General features: G+C 44.1%; 1 protein-coding gene across 1 annotated transcript in view; it reads right to left on the reverse strand.

Annotated features, from left to right (window-relative positions):
• The window catches only part of LOC118391878 (ankyrin-2-like), a 155,572-nt gene that overhangs the window by 72,362 nt on the left and 60,917 nt on the right, over positions 1-22,293 (reverse strand). Inside the window, exons 9-18 of the mRNA XM_052459369.1 lie at positions 22,080-22,178; positions 14,838-14,936; positions 14,486-14,683; positions 14,154-14,252; positions 12,866-12,964; positions 12,542-12,640; positions 8,172-8,369; positions 6,211-6,309; positions 5,279-5,419; positions 4,808-5,005 (exon numbers count right to left, since the gene is read on the reverse strand). Coding sequence (XP_052315329.1) covers positions 4,808-5,005; positions 5,279-5,419; positions 6,211-6,309; positions 8,172-8,369; positions 12,542-12,640; positions 12,866-12,964; positions 14,154-14,252; positions 14,486-14,683; positions 14,838-14,936; positions 22,080-22,178 — 1,329 coding nt within the window. The remainder of the gene's footprint in view (positions 1-4,807; positions 5,006-5,278; positions 5,420-6,210; positions 6,310-8,171; positions 8,370-12,541; positions 12,641-12,865; positions 12,965-14,153; positions 14,253-14,485; positions 14,684-14,837; positions 14,937-22,079; positions 22,179-22,293) is intronic.

Consider the following 22,293-nt stretch of genomic DNA (forward strand, 5'->3'; position numbering starts at 1 on the left):
AGTCTCTCTTGGCTAAGTTGAGGAAAGACTGACTGCATCGCTTCTTGTTTTTATAAGAAACAATGTGTTGGAATTTCCAAATTGTTTGCATAGTCAACTTCTGTACGGCACTGACACAGACACTTACTCCACCAGACATGCCACTAAGGGTCTTTTCACAGTCTCCAGGTCCAGAACAAATTCAAGGTAACGTACAGTATTACACAGAGCCATGATTGCATGGAATTCCCTTCCATCTCATATACAGCAAGAGAACAGCAAACCTGGTTTCAAAAAACAAATAAAGCAACACCTCAAGGCTCAATGCCGTGACCTACTTTTTGTGTGTATGTACTGATACACTGATAGATGCGCACACACACACACACACACACACACACACACACACACACACACACACACACACACACACACACACACACACACACACACACACACACACACACACTACATGGAAATATTGTTAATGTGTGTAAATTGTAGTCTTTTATCTGTAATGTCTTTTTCGTTATGTGTCGGACCCCAGGTGACCATGACACAACGTCCCAAGAACGTCATAAAAACGTCCTCAGGGACGTCTCCAGGACAAACTGAGAACTCGACAATACCTTCAGGTGACCATGACGCAACGTCCCAAGAACGTCCTAAAAACATCTTTGGAGAAGCCCCTGGGACAAACTGGGAACTACAAAAAGGTCCCCCAGAGAACGTTCCTTTGGGACCATCAAGCAACATCATAAGGACAAGTGAAATTACTATTTCATCTCAATGAATACATGTACTCTGTTTTCTGATTTTTATCATGTATGGATTCCTAAAGTATTTGTTGATATACAGTACCACTCAACAGTTTGGGTTTTCTTTATTTTTACTATTTTCTACATTGTAGAATAATAGTGAAGATATCAAAACTACTATGAAATAACAAATATGGAACCATGTAGTAACCAAAAAAGTGTCAAACAAATCAAGATATATTTTATATTGGTTTTACCATGGTCATAGCCTGGTCTTATCTTGGTCACAGCTTGGTCTTACCTTGGTCACAGCATGGTCATACCTTGGTATTACCTTGGTCTTAGCTTGGTCATAGCTTGCTCTTAACCCATCATAATATAAGATTGTTTTACTCCAAACAATGTTTAGCCTCAAATATAGCTTCAAGCATGGTTTACAGAACTACTTTCGTTACACTCCACCACCCATTTCACCTCCTCACAGACACCTATCCAAGTCATGGCACCAATTGGACAGACTGGTTTCTAACCTAGGTATTCTGCAGGCCACAAGACTGTTACCCCGCTAAGATTAAACATAGGCATAAGCGCAGGGAGCTTACACACATTTTTAGGCCTTAGACAAGTATAATTACACCTACATCACTTTTCAGGTGCTATCCCCTACTGCCTTTTAGGTGCTATCACCTTACTGCCTTTCAGGTGCTATCCCCTACTGCCTTTCAGGTGCTATCACCTACTGCCTTTTAGGTGCTATCCCCTACTGCCTTTCAGGTGCTATCCCCTACTGCCTTTTAGGTGCTATCACCTTACTGCCTTTCAGGTGCTATCCCCTACTGCCTTTCAGGTGCTATCCCCTACTGCCTTTTAGGTGCTATCACCTTACTGCCTTTCAGGTGCTATCCCCTACTGCCTTTCAGGTGCTATCCCCTACTGCCTTTCAGGTGCTGTCACCTACTGCCTTTCAGGTGCTATCCCCTACTTGTTTTCAGGTGCTATCCCCTACTGCCTTTTAGGTGCTATCACCTTACTGCCTTTCAGGTGCTATCCCCTACTGCCTTTCAGGTGCTGTCACCTACTGCCTTTCAGGTGCTATCCCCTACTTGTTTTCAGGTGCTATCACCTACTGCCTTTCAGGTGCTATCACCTACTGCCTTTCAGGTGCTATCACCTACTGCCTTTCAGGTGCTATCACCTACTGCCTTTCAGTTGCTATCACCTACTGCCTTTCAGGTGCTATCCCCTACTGGCTTTCAGGTGCTATCCCCTACTGGCTTTCAGGTGCTATCACCTACTGGCTTTCAGGTGCTATCCCCTACTGGCTTTCAGGTGCTATCCCCTACTGCCTTTCAGGTGCTATCCCCTACTGCCTTTCAGGTGCTATCCCCTACTGGCTTTCAGGTGCTATCCCCTACTGCCTTTCAGGTGCTATCCCCTACTGCCTTTCAGGTGCTATCCCCTACTGCCTTTCAGGTGCTATCCCCTACTGCCTTTCAGGTGCTATCCCCTACTGCCTTTCAGGTGCTATCCCCTACTTGTTTTCAGGTGCTATCCCCTACTGCCTTTCAGGTACTATCACCTACTGCCTTTCAGGTGCTATCCCCTACTGCCTTTCAGGTGCTATCCCCTACTGCCTTTCAGGTGCTATCCCCTACTGCCTTTCAGGTGCTATCACCTACTGCCTTTCAGGTGCTATCCCCTACTGCCTTTCAGGTGCTATCACCTACTACCTTTCAGGTGCTATCCCCTACTGCCTTTCAGGTGCTATCACCTACTGCCATTCAGGTGCTATCCCCTACTGCCTTTCAGGTGCTATCACCTACTGCCTTTCAGGTGCTATCCCCTACTGCCTTTCAGGTGCTATCACCTACTGGCTTTCAGGTGCTATCCCCTACTGCCTTTCAGGTCCTTACCCCTACTGCCTTTCAGGTGCTATCACCTACTGCCTTTCAGGTGCTATCACCTACTGCCTTTCAGGTGCTATCCCCTACTGCCTTTCAGGTGCTATCCCCTACTGCCTTTCAGGTGCTATCCCCTACTGCCTTTCAGGTGCTATCACCTACTGGCTTTCAGGTGCTATCCCCTACTGCCTTTCAGGTGCTATCCCCTACTGGCTTTCAGGTGATATCCCCTACTGGCTTTCAGGTGCTATCCCCTACTGCCTTTCAGGTGCTATCCCCTACTGCCTTTCAGGTGCTATCCCCTACTGGCTTTCAGGTGCTATCCCCTACTGCCTTTCAGGTGCTATCCCCTACTACTGCCTTTCAGGTGCTATCCCCTACTGCCTTTCAGGTGCTATCCCCTACTTCCTTTCAGGTGCTATCCCCTACTGCCTTTCAGGTGCTATCCCCTACTGGCTTTCAGGTGCTATCCCCTACTTCCTTGGTGGCTATGAGTAAGGCACTTTGCCCCTTAACTGCCACAAAGGAAAGGCTAACACTGTTCAGCTCCAAACCTGTTCTGTGTTTTGTGTGTCATAGGTTTGGGTAAGATGACAACAAAAATACATGTTTCCATTGTACAATATACTTTTATTTTGAAATAAAAATGTTGCCTGAAGATGTGTGTGTTATTTTGTCACCTGCCTATCTGTTCCTGTGAGTGTGTGTGCATGTGTGTGTTTATAATAAAAGGTTGAGTCTGTATTTGTGGGTATATACCAGTATGTGTCTTTTTGCAACAACAAGGGGAATATTAATATGATATATATATATTTCCTCTACTTTTACATTAGAAAGAATGTTGCATAGATCACTGAACAAATAAATAAATATTAAATACATTTTAACGTCTTATTTTGTAACACAATACAATGTCAAGAAATCAAAGGGGGGTTGACTGTTAATGATAGGCACTGGTGAAACATTTAAGGAGAACACTTGTCTGTAACATCTTCAACAGCCCGATGCTCTGAACGCATAAACAATGTGACACCGTCTTTTGTTTTGATAACCCCCCCTTATGAAATAATTCAGAACTCCTTCATGAATTTTCCATTATCATTCATCATAACCTTCATACCACATTCAACATCAATCATATGTAATCTTCAAAACAAAAGAGTATTATACGTTATTTTATAATCAAACTATCTGGTTGGATTGAGCTGGAGGGTAGTTACTGACTGCGTTAGTTCTGTGCAGCACAAGACTTTAATAGCCTCTGCTGAGGTGAAGCCAAGGTGTCAGCTTGTGAAGCGAATGCCATTCTTCAGGTTTCAGGTGTGTGTGTGTGTGTGTGTGTGTGTGTGTGTGTGTGTGTGTGTGTGTGTGTGTGTGTGTGTACACGACTGTGCATGTGTGTACATTTCAATGTCTGCTTGTGAGTGTGTCTATGTATGAGTATTCATGGATGATGTGCATGAGTTTGTTTGTGTTGTAATTGGCTGTGGGTGCTGGTATGTGCATCCAATTGGGGGAAGTAGCACATAATAACATTGATTTTGTGATGTTATAACATGATTGGTTGAAGTTATCACATTATTCATAAAAAAAGTTGTTATTCACTAGTTAATGAAATAACTTATTACACTTATCGGAAAAAGTTTACCTTATAAACATTTTTACATTTACCAGCAAGTTATTACATATACCAGGTTTAAAAATAGAAACGTTATTTCCTGGTGTTAATACATTTACCGTTGTTACAGGGCTGGAAGCTAACCTGAGATATGTGTGTGTAAGTCGCATTTTTCTGGGAAAATATCACAAAGATATCGACGAGTCTTTTAGAGTGAAAGCTAACGCCCCCCTGTTAGGATTCGCCCTTACTGACAGCGTAACTATATTCACAAAATACCCTAAAAAAGGGAGATCTGAAAGGAGAGAACGCGAGTGGAAAGAAAGACTGACATCAGAGGCCCTGTTCATTTGAACCCCTCAGAAGCAGTGAGACATCACGTCTCAGAGAAGAGAGGCAGTCAGTATCTGTGACCAGAGTACGAAGGCCTATGTACAACTTTAACTTTTCAGTTGCTTTTAATGTGTGAGTCGTTGAAGAGTGGGTTGAAACCCACGGCCGCGTTACATAAGCAGTTTAAAACCAAGAGGGATGGGAAGATGTAGCCCTACCTTGGTGGAGACGTTGACTTCAGTCCCCTTCTGGATGAGCAGGGTGGCCATGTCAGCGTGCCCCTCCTGTGAGGCCAGGTGCAGAGGGGTGACCCCCTGCTTGGTCAGGATGGTGGTGTCTGCCCCGTACTGCAGCAGCACCACCGCAATGTCCATCTGGTTCTTCTTCGCCGCAATGTGGAGTGGGGTGTAGCCGTTCTGGAGGGAGAGTGTGTGAGAGAGAAAGAAAAATTCAGCCATACCAGATACCTTTAGATATGTAGTCACTCACACACACACACACACACACACACACACACACACACACACACACACACACACACACACACACACACACACACACACACACACACACACACACACACACACACAGCTTCAATACCACATTGACTGTCCACCCCTTAGGCTGACCGACGTCTCTCCTCCCACCTGTTTGGGGAGAGTGCCAGAGTTGCCTCATGGAGGTCTCACCTTGGCCGTGGTGTGGGGGGAGGCCCCTTTGTCCAAAAGCAGGAGCGCCACCTTCTGGTTATCATAATGTGCAGCGACATGGAGAGGTGTGAGGCCGTTCTGCAAGGATGACGAGGTGAGTGCAGGTTGGATAAAACCAGGCTGGTTAGCGGAGCAAGCAGCCATTAAGAACACTGGTCAACATACACAACACATGATAAATAAGCTGAGTTATAGGGGCACTATTACAGCTTGTTACGGAAAACGAGGCTTATATTAAAGAGCAAGCAGCAGGAGGATCGCTGGGCGGGTCCTTATTCAAAAAGAATAAGAAGAAACAAATTATATCTGTTATCTGTCTTTCCTAAAAGTAGAGGAATAAACAGCAGTTAATCAAACTAAAAGTTGATATAATCAAACTATGCTTACCGGTAGGCTCGCTGACAACAAAGCCTCAACCAGAAATAACAACAGACTTTTAAAATATATAGCCAGATAATTCCTCATCAGACTATTCCTCATCAGATAATTCCCCATCAGATAATTCCTCATCAGATAATTCCTCATCAGATAATTCTTCATCAGATAATTCCTCATCAGATAATTCCTCATCAGATAATTCCTCATCAGATAATTCCCCATCAGATAATTCCCCATCAGATAATTCCTCATCAGATAATTCCTCATCAGATAATTCCTCATCAGACTATTCCTCATCAGATAATTCCTCATCAGATAATTCCTCATCAGATAATTCCTCATCAGATAATTCCTCATCAGATAATTCCTCATCAGATAATTCCTCATCACTTAAAATAGGTCAGAGCATTGTCTGATATTGTAAAAATATAACACACCTTGTGAGAAACAGACTTTTCTACTGTGTAGTTATTTCTCCCTCTAACACAAAACTATACAATGATTGAGAGTTTGAATTTTATGGTAATGCTTACCTTCCCAGCAGAATCAGGGGGAGCTGTTTTTTTCAGGAGAAGTTTGACCACATCCAGGCTTCCGTACTTGGATGCCACATGCAGGGGAGTGAATCCTTTCTGTATGGAGACAACATACAGATGACCATTTAATAATGACTGAAACAAACACTATCTATATCTTCATCAATGTGCATAAGGCTCATGGAATACACTGAGTGTACAAAACATTAGGAACAGCTTCCTTATATTGAGTTGCACCTCCTTTTGCCCTCAGAACAGCCTCAATTCGTCAGGTCATGGCCTCTACAAAGTGTTGAAAGCATTTCACAGGGATGCTGGCACATGTTGACTCCAATGCTTCCCACAATTGTGTCAAGTTGGCTGGATGTCCTTTGGGTTTTGGACCATTCTTGATACACACAGGAAACTGTTGAGTGTGAAAAAACCCGGCAGCGCTGCAGTTCTTGACACAAACCGGTGCGCCTGGCACCTACTACCATACCCTGTTCAAAGGCATTTACATCTTTTGTCTTGCCCATTCACCCTCTGAATGGCTCACATACATACACAATCCATGTCTCAACTGTCTCAAGGCTTAAACATCCTTCTTTAAACTTGTCTCCTCCCTTTATCTACACTGATTGAAGTGGATTTAACAAGTGACATCAACAAGGGATCTTAGCTTTCACCTGGATTCACCCGGTCAGCCTATGTCATGGAAAGAGCAGGTGTTCTTAATGTTTTGTATACTCAGTGTATATTCCTAGGTAATTCTTTCGAGACAACGTCATTTCCAAAGGGATTAGAAATTCCCGGCCAACTAATGATGTATGTGAACCAAACATAATGCAATTCAACAAGATGCACAATAACAACAAATCTCTGTGCACCCACATTGCTTATGCAATCATAGGTAATACCCCAAAATCTCATTTACAGAGTAAAACCTGATCAGTAACATATTACCAACACAGCCACTAGGTGGTGCTCTTTAGCCATTGTCACATTAGGCTGTTGCGATAGGACGACGGTGTTGCCTCCATGTCACGTCTCCCGTGTTTACGACCCAGCCCATGAAGAGAGGGAATCCTATTATCTGTGTAACGCTGGTTCATTTCTGATGTAATACACATCCAAGTAGAAACAACGTGTAGATAAGAAGAGTATGAGAGGCACTAATGGTGGTGTTGTGAAAAATTAGAATCCATAGGCTGTAAAACATCACCTATCTAACGGATCAAACACAGGCGATTAGGGACAGAGGTAGAGAGGAGCACGTCTAGGAAGATGTTGTTCAACGGGCAAACTGCTGTCCCTGTCCTGTTGTTGATGCTAACAATGCCACACCTGTTATCCCCATTAGACAAGGAGAAGAGGGGGAAAGGAGGAGAGGGAGATAGATATAGAGAGAGAAGAAGATGGGGACAGAGAGAGAGAGAGAGAGAGAGAGAGAGAGAGAGAGAGAGAGAGAGAGAGAGAGAGAGAGAGAGAGAGAGAGAGAGAGAGAGAGAGAGAGAGAGAGAGAGAGAGAGAGAGAGAGAGAGAGAAGAAGGGAGAGCAGGGAGAGGGATGGGTGAATTTTACTGCATCATAAACCTCAGAGCCCAGAGCATATGAATAAATTAGCACTGATATATTGTTGTGTCAATGGATGTTGAATATCCTTCAGTGACAGAAGTCGACGTCTACTTGCTAAATTCAGGAGAAGAAGCCAGGGGTTCTCCAAAGCATCATAAATCATTAATTGATTAAACCAGGTCACACTGACAGTGGCCCATAGTCTGCGCCATACAGCGAATCAAGAAATATTTATGACATAATCCACACAGAAAGAAGGGGATGGATTCCATCCCAGACAAAAATCCCCATAAAAACCACAGCAATATGCACAGGTGTGTGTACACGTGTATGTGTGAGTGTGTAGGTGTGTGTGGGTGTATGTGTAGGTGTGTGTGAGTGTGTGTATTATCTCTACCCACCTTAGTAGCCAGCGAGTGTGAGGCGCCCGCCTCCAGTAGTACTGAAGCCACGTCCACCTGTCCCTCCCTGGCTGAGATGTGGAGAGGTGTGTATCCGTTAGTAGTGGAGGCGTCAGGGTGGGCCATATGCTGCAGTAGCAACTGGACTATCTCAGTCTTCCCCAGGCGAGACGCGATGTGGAGGGGTGTCTGGTCCTCCTTGCGGGGGCAGAGACATGTTATAGGGGGTAGAATATGTACTTTATTATAGACGTCCACAGAGAGATTGAGGCTATGGGTGATATGGCTTTTACAGTACTTGCTTAATGAGGGTAGTAATGCTTTATTTTACAGCCCCGCTTTCCTGAAGTTACTGTATGTGGTGATAATGGGTTTCTTGGAGGAGAGGAGAGAAATGTAGAGTGGAGTAGAGTAGAATAGAGTAGAGAGTAGAGTAGAGTATAGAGTGGAGTAGAGTTAAGAGGAGAGTAGAGTATAGAGTAGAGTAGAGTAGAGTAGAGTAGAGTAGAGTAGAGTAGAGTAGAGTAGAGTAGAGTAGAGAGCAGAGTAGAATATAGCATAGAGTAGAGTATAGAGTAGAATAGAGTAGAGTATAGAGTAGAGTATAGTTAAGAGGAGAGTAGAGTAGAATAGAGTAGAGTAGAGTATAGAGTAGAGTATAGAGCAGAGTAGAATATAGTATAGAGTAGAGTATAGACTAGTGTATATGGTTGAGTAAAGTTTAGAGTATAGAGTGTAGTATAGAGTCGAGTTGAATATAAAGCAGAGTGGAGTCTAGAGTATAGTATAGAGTAGTTTAGAGACAAGAGTATAGAGTATAGAATAGAGTAGAGTATAAAGTAGCGTAGAGTATAGAATAGAGTATAGGTTAGACTATAGAGTAGAGTATAGTGTAGAGTATAGGTTAGACTATGGAGTAGAGTGTAGAGTAGCGTGGAGTATAGAGTATAGAGCGGAGTATAGAATGGAATATAGAGTATTGGGCTGAGTATAGAGTAGAGTATAGACAAGACTATAGAGTGTAGAGTATAGAGCATAGTATAGAGTATAGAATAGAGTGTAGAGTGGAGTATAGAATAGGGTATATATTAGAGTATAGAGTATGGAGTATAGGGTCGATAATAGTAGAGTAGATAATAGTATAGAGTAGAGTATAGAGTAGAATATAGAGTATAGAGTAGAGTAGAGTATAGAGTATATAGTATAGTATAGAATGGAGTATAGAGTTGAGTATAGGGTAGAGTAGAGTATAGAGTATATAGTATAGTATAGAGCAGAGTATAGAGTTGAGTATAGGGTAGAGTAGGGTATATAGTATAGAGTAGAGTATAAAGTGGAGTATAGAGTTGAGTGTAGAGTATAGAGCGGAGAAGAGAGTAGAGTATAGAGTAAAGTATAGGGTAGAGTAGAGTATAGAGTAGAGTATAGAATGGAGTATGGATTATAGGGATGAGAATAGAATAGGGTAGAGTATAGAGTAGACTATAGAGTATAGATTATAGAGCATAGTATAGAGTATGTAGTAGAGTATAGATTGGAGTATAGAATAGGGTATATAGTAGAGTATAGAGTATGGAGTATAGGGCCGATAATAGAGTAGATAATAGTATAGAGTAGAGTATAGAGTATAGCGTGTAAAGAGTAGAGTATAGAGTAGAATAGAGTATAGAGTAGAGTAGAGTAGAGTAGAGTAGAGTAGAGTAGAGTAGAGTAGAGTAGAGTAGAGTAGAGTAGAGTAGAGTAGAGTTTGGCCCTGTCCGGGGGTGTCCCCGGATGGGGCCACAGTGTCTCCTGACCCCTCCTGTCTCAGCCTCCAGTATTTATGCTGCAGTAGTTTGTGTCGGGGGGCTAGGGTCAGTTTGTTATATATGGAGTACGAAGGGCTATATAAAGAAAATTTGATTGATTGATTGATTGATTGATTGATTGATTGATAGAGTATAGAGTAGAGTAGAGTATAGAGTGTATAGTATAGTATAGAGTGGAGTATAGAGTTGAGTATAGGGTAGAGTAGAGTATAGAGTATATAGTATAGTATAGAGCGGAGTATAGAGTTGAGTATAGGGTATAGAGCGGAGAAGAGAGTAGAGTATAGAGTATAGTATAGAGTATAGTATAAAGTAGAGCATAGGGTAGAGTATAGTATAGAGTATAGTATAGGGTAGAGTAGAGTATAGAGTATAGTATAGAGTAGAGTATAGGGTAGAGTATAGGGTAGAGTATAGGGTAGAGTATAGAGTAGAGTATAAAGTGGAGTATAGAGTTGAGTGTAGAGTATAGAGCGGAGAAGAGAATAGAGTATAGAGTAAAGTATAGGGTATAGTATAAAGTAGAGCATAGGGTAGAGTATAGTATAGAGTATAGTATAGGGTAGAGTAGAGTATAGAGTATAGTATAGAGTAGAGTATAGGGTAGAGTATAGGGTAGAGTATAGGGTAGAGTATAGAGTAGAGTATAAAGTGGAGTATAGAGTTGAGTGTAGAGTATAGAGCGGAGAAGAGAATAGAGTATAGAGTAAAGTATAGGGTAGAGTAGAGAGTATAGTATAGAGTATAGAGTGTAAAGAGTAGAGTATAGAGTAGAGTATAGGAAAGAGTAGAGTATAGAGTAGAGTATAGGGTAGAGTATAGTATAGAGTAGAGTATAAAGTTGAGTATAGAGCGGAGAAGAGAATAGAGTAAAGTATAGGGTAGAGTAGAGTAGAGTATAGAGTAGAGTATAGAGTATAGGATAGAGTATAGTATAGAGTAGAGTATAGAGTAGAGTATAGGGTAGCGTATAGTATAGCGTATAGAGTATAGTATAGAGTAGAGTATAGGGTAGAGTAGAGTATAGAGTGTAAAGAGTAGAGTATAGAGTATAGTATAGAGTAGAGTATAGAGTAGAGTATAGGGTAGAGTATAGTATAGAGTAGAGTATAAAGTGGAGTATAGAGTTGAGTATAAAGTATAGAGTAGAGTATGGAGTGGAGTATAGAGTAGAGTATAGAGTAGAGTAGAGTATAGAATATAGTACAGGGTAGAGTAGAGTATAGAGTATAGAACAGAGTATAGAGTAGAGTATAGGGTAGAGTAGAGTATAGGCTAGAGTAGCGTATAGAGTATAGAGTGTAGAGTAGAGTATAGGGTAGAGTAGAGTATAGGGCAGAGTAGAGTATAGAGTATAGAGTAGAGTATGGAGCAGAGTAGAGAGTGGAGTATAGAGCAGAGTAGAGAGTGGAGTATAGAGTGGAGTAGAGTATAGAGCAGAGTATAGAGCAGAGTATAGAGTAGAGTATAGAGTAGAGTATGGAGCAGAGTAGAGTATAGGGTGGAGTAGAGTATAGAGTAGAGTATAGAGCAGAGTAGAGAGTAGAGTATAGAGTAGAGTATGGAGCAGAGTGGAGAGTAGAGTATCGGGTAGAGTAGAGTATAGAGTAGAGTATGGAGCAGAGTATAGAGTATAGGGTAGAGTATAGAGCAGAGTAGAGAGTAGAGTATAGGGTGGAGTAGAGTATAGAGTAGGGTATAGAGTAGAGTATAGAGCAGAGTAGAGAGTAGAGTATAGAGTAGAGTATGGAGCAGAGTGGAGAGTAGAGTATAGGGTAGAGTATAGAACAGAGTAGAGAGTAGAGTATAGGGTGGAGTAGAGTATAGGGTAGAGTATAGAACATAGTATAGAGTAGAGTATAGAACAGAGTAGAGAGTAGAGTATAGAGTAGAGTATGGAGCAGAGTGGAGAGTAGAGTATAGGGTGGAGTAGAGTATAGAGCAGAGTAGAGAGTAGAGTATAGAGCAGAGTATAGAGCAGAGTGGAGAGTAGAGTATAGGGTGGAGTAGAGTATAGGGTAGAGTATAGAACAGAGTAGAGAGTAGAGTATAGAGTAGAGTATAGAGCAGAGTGGAGAGTAGAGTATAGGGTAGAGTATAGAACATAGTAGAGTATAGGGTAGACTATGGAGCAGAGTAGAGAGTAGAGTATAGAGTAGAGTATAGAGCAGAGTAGAGAGTAGAGTATAGGGTAGAGTATAGAACACAGTAGAGAGTAGAGTATAGAGTAGAGTATGGAGCAGAGTGGAGAGTAGAGTATAGGGTAGAGTATAGAACAGAGTAGAGAGTAGAGTATAGAGTAGAGTATGGAGCAGAGTGGAGAGTAGAGTATAGGGTAGAGTATAGAACAGAGTAGAGAGTAGAGTATAGAGTAGAGTATGGAGCAGAGTGGAGAGTAGAGTATAGGGTAGAGTATAGAACAGAGTAGAGAGTAGAGTATAGAGTAGAGTATAGAGCAGAGTAGAGAGTAGAGTATAGAGTAGAGTATGGAGCAGAGTGGAGAGTAGAGTAGTACTGAGTGTGAGTGGAGTGGTGAGTGTGTGTATTGTGATAATGTGTTACCCTGGCTCTAGCGTCCACCATGGCTCCGTTCCTCAGCAGACAGCGCACCACCTCCACCTGTCCTGCCCTGGATGCCATGTGTAGAGCAGTCTCCCCACGCTGCACACAACACACACTTCAATCAGGAGAAGCATACACGTGCACAAATGCGCACGCACGCACGCACGCACGCACGCACGCACGCACGCACGCACGCACGCACGCACACACACACACACACACACACACACACACACACACACACACACACACACACACACACACACACACACACACACACACACACACACACACACAGTCCTGACGTTAACCCCCATCACTCACAATGTTGCTAACGTCAGGCGAGGCTCCGTTCTGTAGCAGCAGCAGGACGATGTTGAGGTGACCCATGAAAGCTGCTACGTGAACGGGAGTCAGGCCAGACTGGAGGGAGGGAGGGAGATAGAGAGAGACAGGGAGACAGAGAGACAGGGAGACAGAGAGACAGAGAGACAGGGAGGGAGGGAGGGAGATAGAGAGAGACAGAGAGACAGAGAGACAGAGAGACAGGGAGACAGAGAGACAGAGAGACAGGGAGACAGGGAGACAGGGAGACAGAGAGACAGAGAGACAGGGAGACAGAGAGACAGAGAGACAGGGAGACAGAGAGACAGAGAGACAGAGAGACAGAGAGGGAGGGGAGGGAGGGAGGGAGGGAGGGAGGGAGGGAGGGAGGGACAGGGACAGGGACAGGGACAGGGACAGGGACAGAGAGAGAGAGAGAGAGAGAGAGAGAGAGAGAGAGAGAGAGAGAGAGAGAGAGAGAGAGAGAGAGAGAGAGAGAGAGAGAGAGAGAGAGAGAGAGAGAGAGGGAGGGAGGGAGGGAGGGAGGGAGGGAGGGAGGGAGGGAGGGAGGGACAGGGACAGGGACAGGGACAGGGACAGGGACAGGGACAGAGAGAGAGAGAGAGAGAGAGAGAGAGAGAGAGAGAGAGAGAGAGAGAGAGAGAGAGAGAGAGAGAGAGAGAGAGAGAGAGAGGGAGGAGAGGGAGGGAGGGAGGGAGGGAGGGAGGGAGGGAGGGAGGGAGGGAGGGACAGGGACAGGGACAGGGACAGGGACAGGGACAGAGAGAGAGAGAGAGAGAGAGAGAGAGAGAGAGAGAGAGAGAGAGAGAGAGAGAGAGAGAGAGAGAGAGAGAGAGAGAGAGAGAGAGAGACAGAGAGGGAGGGAGGGAGGGAGACAGAGAGGGAGGGAGGGAGGGAGGGAGGGGGAGGGGGAGGGAGGGAGGGAGGGAGGGAGGGAGGGAGGGAGGGAGGGAGGGAGGGAGGGAGGGAGGGAGGGAGGGAGGGAGGGAGGGAGGGAGGGAGGGAGGGAGGGAGGGAGGGAGGGAGGGGGGGTTTCATCATTACAAAGTATTATTACTGTTCATGCATGTGAAGCCAGTTCTGGTCAAAAATCAAGTCAACAAGACATTACATCAACAGTGTTGCAGAGTAAAGGCGTGTGTGGATGCATGGTAAATAGTGTAATCTGGTGTAGTTGTACTTGTGTGTGTATATTGCCAAGCTTGTTGTAATGAAACAAGTTGTAAAACACATATCTGAAGTGGCCAGACTGACCACAGTCTCCTACCTCTGTGATGGCCTGGATAGATGCTCCATACTTGACCAGCAGCTCCATTACCTTCACTCGGTTCTTCTTACAGGCAATGTGCAGCGGGGTGAAACCATTCTGACAGACACACACACCAGACACATGATGTATGAAACACACCTACATACACATGTAGGGACATGTTGACATGTTGAGACATACATGAGAGGCCATCTTATTTTCACTCCAACACTTTGTTCTGTCTCTTTGAGACAAAATGGTCAAAATGGCCAGGAACCATATTGGCCTGCAGTAATAGTCCTTGTAATGACAGTCATTGTATTAGTGGGTATAGGAGCGTTTAGTATTACCAGTGCTCTAGCGTTGGGGTTGGCCCTCTTGTCCAGCAGCAGCTTGGTGACTCTGTAGTGACCGCAGTGGGCGGCGACATGCAGAGCAGTCAGGTAGTCCAGTGTGACGTCATCAACAGGCGCCTTGTGCTGCAGCAGGTGCTTGACACATTCAACGTGGTCACCCTGAGACGACATGTGGAGAGGAGACAGACCGTTCTACAGAGAGAGAGAGAAGATTGTCAGAGAGAGAGAGAGAGAGAGAGAGAGTGTGTGTGTGTGTGTGTGTGTGTGTGTGTGTGTGTGTGTGTGCGCGTGTGTGTGTGTGTGTGTGTGTGTGTGTGTGTGTGTGTGTGTGTGTGTGTGTGTGTACCTTGGTCCTGGCCAGCAAAGGTGCTCCTCTCTCCAGCAGTAGCTCCACTGCTGGGTCATGTCCACTCCTGGCTGCACAGTGTAGAGGTGTGAGGCCGTCCTGTAGAGAACACACACACAGATCCATACGTGTCATACATACATTACCAGTGGAGGCTGCCTAGTAACCACTAGGTTACCTGCCGCCCCAGGTAGCCTAGTTGTTAGGTCACAGCACTGATGACATGTCCATCTAAGGGGTGTTGGTTCCATTCCCTGGTGAATACACTGCAGACTGAAGCTCGTTGATCCATAGCGGACTTACATTACTCGCGTCCCCTGAGTATCTTGGTAGATGTCTATCAGCAGTGGACCAAATGCTTAGTTAAATACATGACCATGTGAAACCGTGATGATCCAACAGGCAGAACGAACACAGTATCCCCTGTATCCCTCTAATCAGCTGTGTAATAAAACACGAGGACGGACCTGCTGTTAGGTGAGGGTTTAGTTGTTGTTGTTGTTGTTGTGGAGGTTGTTTACAAGTAAACACACACAGGCTTTGTTATATTATCCAATCGGACAGCCAGTACAGAGGTTTTCCTGATTAAACTGTTATCGCAGAATATTATAGAGGAGTTATGATGGTGATTAGACAGACTGTTGTAGTAGAATATTATAGTGGAGAATGTGATAACTGATACCCACACTGATCCATCTGTTGCAATTACACAGCTGTGCTATAGCCTCGGATTCATTCCAAATGGCACCCTATTCCCTATACAGTTGCACTACTTTTAAGCAGAACCATATGGATCCTGGTCAAAAGTAGTGCACTATATAGGGAATAGGGTGCCATTGGTTCCTGGTCTATAGTTGTGCACCATATAGAGAATAGGGTACTCTATACCAACATGATGATATTATGTTCGTTCTAATCACATAATCCCCCCTTGGGTTGTGCCGTGGCGGAGATCTTGTGGGCTATACTCGGCCTTGTCTTGGCCATGCTTCTACACCTGCATTGCTTGCTGTTTGGGGTTTTAGGCTGGGTTTCTGTATAGCACTTTGAGATATCAGCTGATGTACGAAGGGCTATATAAATAAATTTGATTTGATTTGTCTCAGGATAGTAAGTTGGTGGTTGAAGATATCCCTCTAGTGGTGTGGGGGCTGTGCTTTGGCAAAGTGGGTGGGGTTATATCCTGCCTGTTTGGCCCTGTCCGGGGGTATCGTCGGACTGGGCCACAGTGTCTCCCAACCCCTCCTGTCTAAGCCTCCAGTATTTATGCTTCAGTAGTTTGTGTCGGGGGGCTAGGGTTAGTCTGTTATATCTGGAGTATAGCTCCTGTCTTATCCGGTGTCCTGTGTGAATGTAAGTATGCTCTCTCTAATTCTCTCTCTCTTTTTCTCTCTTCCTCTCTTTCTTTCTCTCTCTCAGAGGACCTGAGCCCTAGGACCATGCCTCAAGACTACCTGGCAATATGACTCCTTGCTGTCCCCAGTCCACCTGGCCGTGCTGCTGCTCCAGTTTCAACTGTTCTGCCAGCGGCTATGGAACCCTGACCTGTTCACCGGACGTGCTACCTGTCCCAGACCTGCTGTTTTCAACTCTCTAGAGACAGCAGGAGCGGTAGAGATACTCTGAATGATCGGCTATGAAAAGCCAACTGACATTTACTCCTGAGGTGCTGACCTGTTGCACCCTCAACAACCACTGGGATTATTATTATTTGACCCTGCTGGTCATCTATGAACATTTGAACATCTTGGCCATGTTCTGTTATCGCCACCCCTCATAGCCTGGTTCCTCTCAAGGTTTCTTCCGAGGTTCCGGCCTTTCTAGGGAGTTTCTCCTAGCCACTGTGCTTCAACACCTGCATTGCCTGCTGTTTGGAGTTTTAGGCTGGGTTTCTGTACAGCACTTTGTGACATCAGCTGATGTAAGAAGGGCTTTATAAATACATCTGATTGATTGATTGAATCCACCTATGATATCATATCAAAGTTATGTATCATTATGTAAGATGATATATGGATGGATAGTATATTAAGGGCCCAAATGGGTGCTGTAATGCACCGACCGGAAGAACACTGCTGTTATCTGACGTTAATTGATAGGGACGTTAGGATCCAATCGCATTATCTTTCTATGCAATATTTACATTAACTCTGGACAAATATATTCTCCAAACACCGGCTTCTCGGGCATTATCACTTTATACAACGGGTTACCGACATATTCAAATATACATTGACATATTTTTATTAAAAAAAACGTTATTTTGATGAATTTATTCATATTATTTAATCCTTCCACAAGATATAGCCCCGATACAAATCTAGGTTTGCTACCCACTCCGGCTGGTCATTTGTTCTATCGGTTCGGTTGCAAGAGTCGTTCAGACTTTTTGTCCTGTATCTACAGACGCGATCCAGTCATTCATTCTAAATGTTCTATTGCCATTCTGGCTGGCAACGTTCTTTTCCCTTGCTCGCTAGCAAGCCAACTACGGCTAACTTAGTCACGTCAAAAATTGCCACCTGAATAACAACAAAGTAGCTGCATTTGCAGTTGTTTAAGCTGTTTTCTAGTGACATTTATTTGGATACATCCATAACAATGAGCTAATGAGGTGTGATTTCACCTGGCATAGATAATGTGCTCACTCATCAGGACACTGTTGTTCAGAGGATCTAGCCAACAACTCAAACACAATCACAACAAACTGAAGCTGGAAAGACTGCAAACTAGCTGCAATTCATTTCATTTTACCTTTTTTCAACTGACATTTCTTTGTATATATCCATAAATTGATGCCAGCTGATTCATGATTTCAACAGGCTGAGAAACGCTGCCTGTCTGTCTAACATGGTCCAAGCACACCAAGACAGTCGTGAAGACGGCACGACAAAACCTATCCCCCCACAGGAGACTGAAAAGATTTGGCATGGGTCCTCAGATCCTCAAAATGTTTTACAGCTGCACCATCGAGAGCATCACTGCCAGGTATGGCAACTACTCGGCCTCCGACCGCAAGGCACTACAGAGGGTAGTGAGTACGGCCCAGTACATCACCAGGACCGGGGTACCTGCCATCCAGGACCTCTATACCAGTGTCAGAGGAAGGCCCTAAAAAGTGTCAAAGACTCCAGCCACCCAAGTCATTGACTGTTCTCTCTGCTACCGCACGGCAAGCGATACCAGTGCAACCAAAGTCTAGGTCCAAGAGGCTTCTAAAACAGCTTCTTCCCGCAAGCCATAAGATTCATGAACATTATTATTATTATTATATTATCTAATCAAATGGCTACCCAGACTATTTGCATTGCCCCCCACCCCCTTCTACGCTGCTGCAACTCTCTGTTATTATCTATGCATAGTCACTTTAATAACTTTAATACATATTACCTCAATTACCTCTACACCGGTGCCCCAGCACATTGACTCTGTACCGGTACCCCTGTATATAGCACAGCTATTGTTATTTACTGCTGCTCTTTAATTATTTGTTATTCTTACCTCTTACTTTTTTTTATAGGTATTTTCTTTAAAAATTGTTGGTTAAGGGCTTGTAAGTAATACTTTCAAGGTAAAGTCTACACCTGTTGTATTCGGTACATTTAAACCTGTACGCTCTCGTTGTCTAGCCCTCGCTTCATACTCGTCGCCAAACCCACTGGCTACATGTCATCTACAAGACCCTGCTAGGTAAAGTCCCCCCTTATCTCAGCTCGCTGGCCACCATAGCAGCACCCACCTGTAGCACGCGCTCCAGCAGGTATATCTCTCTGGTCACCCCCAAAACCAATTCTTCCTTTGGCCGCCTCTCCTTCCAGTTCTCTGCTGCCAATGACTGGAACGAACTACAAAAATCTCTGAAACTGGAAACACTTACTGTGTCTCCCTAACTAGCTTTAAGCACCAGCTGTCAGAGCAGCTCACAGATTACTGCACCTGTACATAGCCCATCTATAATTTAGCCCAAACAACTACCTCTCCCCCTACTGTATTTATTTATTTATTTATTTTTGCTCCTTTCCACCCCATTATTTCTATCTCTACTTTGCACATTCTTCCACTGCAAAACTACCATTCCAGTGTTTTACTTGCTATATTGTATTTACTCTGCCACCATGGCCTTTTTTTTGCATTTACCTCCCTTATCTCACCTCATTTGCTCACATTGTATATAGACCTATTTTTCTACTGTATTATTGACTGTATGTTTGTTTTATTCCATGTGTAACTCTGTGTTGTTGTATGTGTTGAACTGCTTTGCTTAATCTTGGCCAGGTCGCAATTGTAAATGAGAACTTGTTCTTGTAAAGGTGAAATAAAGAAATAAATGAAATAAAATGTGATTTGATTTGTCTGGCTAGTCCCGACTCCCAACACGTTCATTACTATGGGACAGCTGGAGATCGAATTCGAATATTGAAACAATGTTGGAAATGTCAGAGAGACAAACAGCAAGGTTTATACAAATCACCACTGTTGAAAACTAAATGTTATTCTAAAAGAAATGTGAGATAATGTCTAGATGCTTTTTTATAAATTGCCTGGCTGGGTTGATGAGAGAGTGGATTGCGGAGTGTTAGGAATTTTATGAATAATGACTAAACAATATCTACATTTTAAATAGAACTATAAATAATTCAACTCTACTCTGTTTTATTATAGCTGATTAATACATACCATTCCAGCTAGGTTGGGGAGGAAATGGATTGTGGGTTTTAAGTAAGCAGAAAGGATCGTTAACCTATGGTTGAACCGACTCAACTTAGCTCTGGGATGTTTAGATAAGGCAGAGAGTGTTTTCCTGGGTTTTCCATTATCTGGAACTGTCTTCTAAATAGTGATGGATGAAGGTGAAGATTCCAGAAGTGAATCTTGATAAGTGTGTCTGGAGTGAGCGAGCAAGGTTTATGAAATTCCTACGACAGGAGTCAGATGGAACAGAGTAAATAGGCATTTAAACGTCATAGATTTAGCCAGTGGTAACTTGCGGAATAGACACCAACTGAAATGCAGTTTTAACCAATCAGCATTCAGGACTAGACCCACCCGTTGTATAATAGGATTCAATACCTTGGTAATAGGCACAAATATCAATCGCATCATTTTAAAAAGGACGTTTTCTGACACGACATATGGATTGATTGATGGAGGTATAGTGATGGAGTGATTTGAGAGAGGAGGGAGAGTGGTTTTTGCCCTAAATTAATTCAGTAAGCTGACTGAGCGGCATAACGGCCAAGGACACAGGAATAACAGCGGGTCAAAATGGAGGGCGTTAGGCTCAACAAGTTATTCTCTAGTGGGCTAGCTGTAAATACACTGATCTGCAGCTCTCACTCACACACACATCCAGCAGCTATGCAGTACACCAACATACTCACTGACCCTCTCTCATACTGATCAATACATCCCACTTACAGTCCACACTCAGTGACCCTCTCTCATACTGATCAATACATGCCACATACAGTCCACACTCACTGACCCTCTCTCATACTGATCAATACATCCCACTTACAGTCCACACTCACTGACCCTCTCTCATACTGATCAATACATGCCACATACAGTCCACACTCACTGACCCTCTCTCATACTGATCAATACATCCCACTTACAGTCCACACTCACTGACCCTCTCTCATACTGATCAATACATCCCACTTACAGTCCACAGTCACTGACCCTCTCTCATACTGATCAATACATCCCACTTACAGTCCACACTCACTGACCCTCTCTCATACTGATCAATACATGCCACATACAGTCCACACTCACTGACCCTCTCTCATACTGATCAATACATCCCACTTACAGTCCACACTCACTGACCCTCTCTCATACTGATCAATACATCCCACACACAGTCCACAGTCACTGACCCTCTCTCATACTGATCAATACATCCCACTTACAGTCCACACCCACTGACCCTCTCTCATACTGATCAATACATCCCACTTACAGTCCACAGTCACTGACCCTCTCTCATACTGATCAATACATCCCACTTACAGTCCACACTCACTGACCCTCTCTCATACTGATCAATACATCCCACATACAGTCCACACTCACTGACCCTCTCTCATACTGATCAATACATCCCACTTACAGTCCACACTCACTGACCCTCTCTCATACTGATCAATACATCCCACATACAGTCCAAAGTCACTGACCCTCTCTCATACTGATCAATACATGCCACATACAGTCCACACTCACTGACCCTCTCTCATACTGATCAATACATCCCACACACAGTCCACACTCACTGACCCTCTCTCATACTGATCAATACATCCCACACACAGTCCACACTCACTGACCCTCTCTCATACTGATCAATACATGCCACATACAGACCACACTCACTGACCCTCTCTCATACTGATCAATACATCCCACACACAGTCCACACTCACTGACCCTCTCTCATACTGATCAATACATGCCACATACAGTCCACACTCACTGACCCGCTCTCATACTGATCAATACATCCCACTTACAGTCCACACTCACTGACCCTCTCTCATACTGATCAATACATCCCACACACAGTCCACACTCACTGACTCTCTCTCATACTGATCAATACATCCCACACACAGTCCACACTCACTGACCCTCTCTCATACTGATCAATACATCCCACACACAGTCCACACTCACTGACCCTCTCTCATACTGATCAATACATCCCACACACAGTCCACACTCACTGACCCTCTCTCATACTGATCAATACATCCCACACACAGTCCACACTCACTGACCCTCTCTCATACTGATCAATACATCCCACACACAGTCCACAGTCACTGACCCTCTCTCATACTGATCAATACATCCCACACACAGTCCACAGTCACTGACCCTCTCTCATACTGATCAATACATCCCACACACAGTCCACACTCACTGACCCTCTCTCATACTGATCAATACATCCCACACACAGTCCACACTCACTGACCCTCTCTCATACTGATCAATACATCCTACACCCACATACAGTATTGACAGTGGGCACACTTATACAGTACACACACACACAGGTGTGTGTGTGTGTGTGTGGACTTACCCTCGTCTTAGCGTAGTGATCCCAACGGTGTGTGTGTGCACGTGCGTGTGCGTGTGTGTGTGTGCACGTGCGTGTGTGTGTGTGTGTGTGTGTGTGTGTGTGTGTGCACGTGCGTGTGTGTGTGTGTGTGTGTGCATGTGTGGACTTACCCTAGTCTTAGCGTCGATCTGAGACCCCCTGTCCAGTAGGAGGCGCACCATGTTAGTGTTACCACGCTTGGAGGCCACGTGGAGGGGAGTGATCCCATTCTGAAACACATAGAACACAATGGAAGACACATTCAAATCGAAATAAACAAATTAACTAATGGTAACGGTGACTGACCCCATTCAGTACAAATTTGCGCAACCGCGGCATTCAAAC

Source organism: Oncorhynchus keta, chromosome 13 (genome assembly GCF_023373465.1).
Source record: "Oncorhynchus keta strain PuntledgeMale-10-30-2019 chromosome 13, Oket_V2, whole genome shotgun sequence".
Classification (NCBI taxonomy): Eukaryota; Metazoa; Chordata; class Actinopteri; order Salmoniformes; family Salmonidae; genus Oncorhynchus; species Oncorhynchus keta.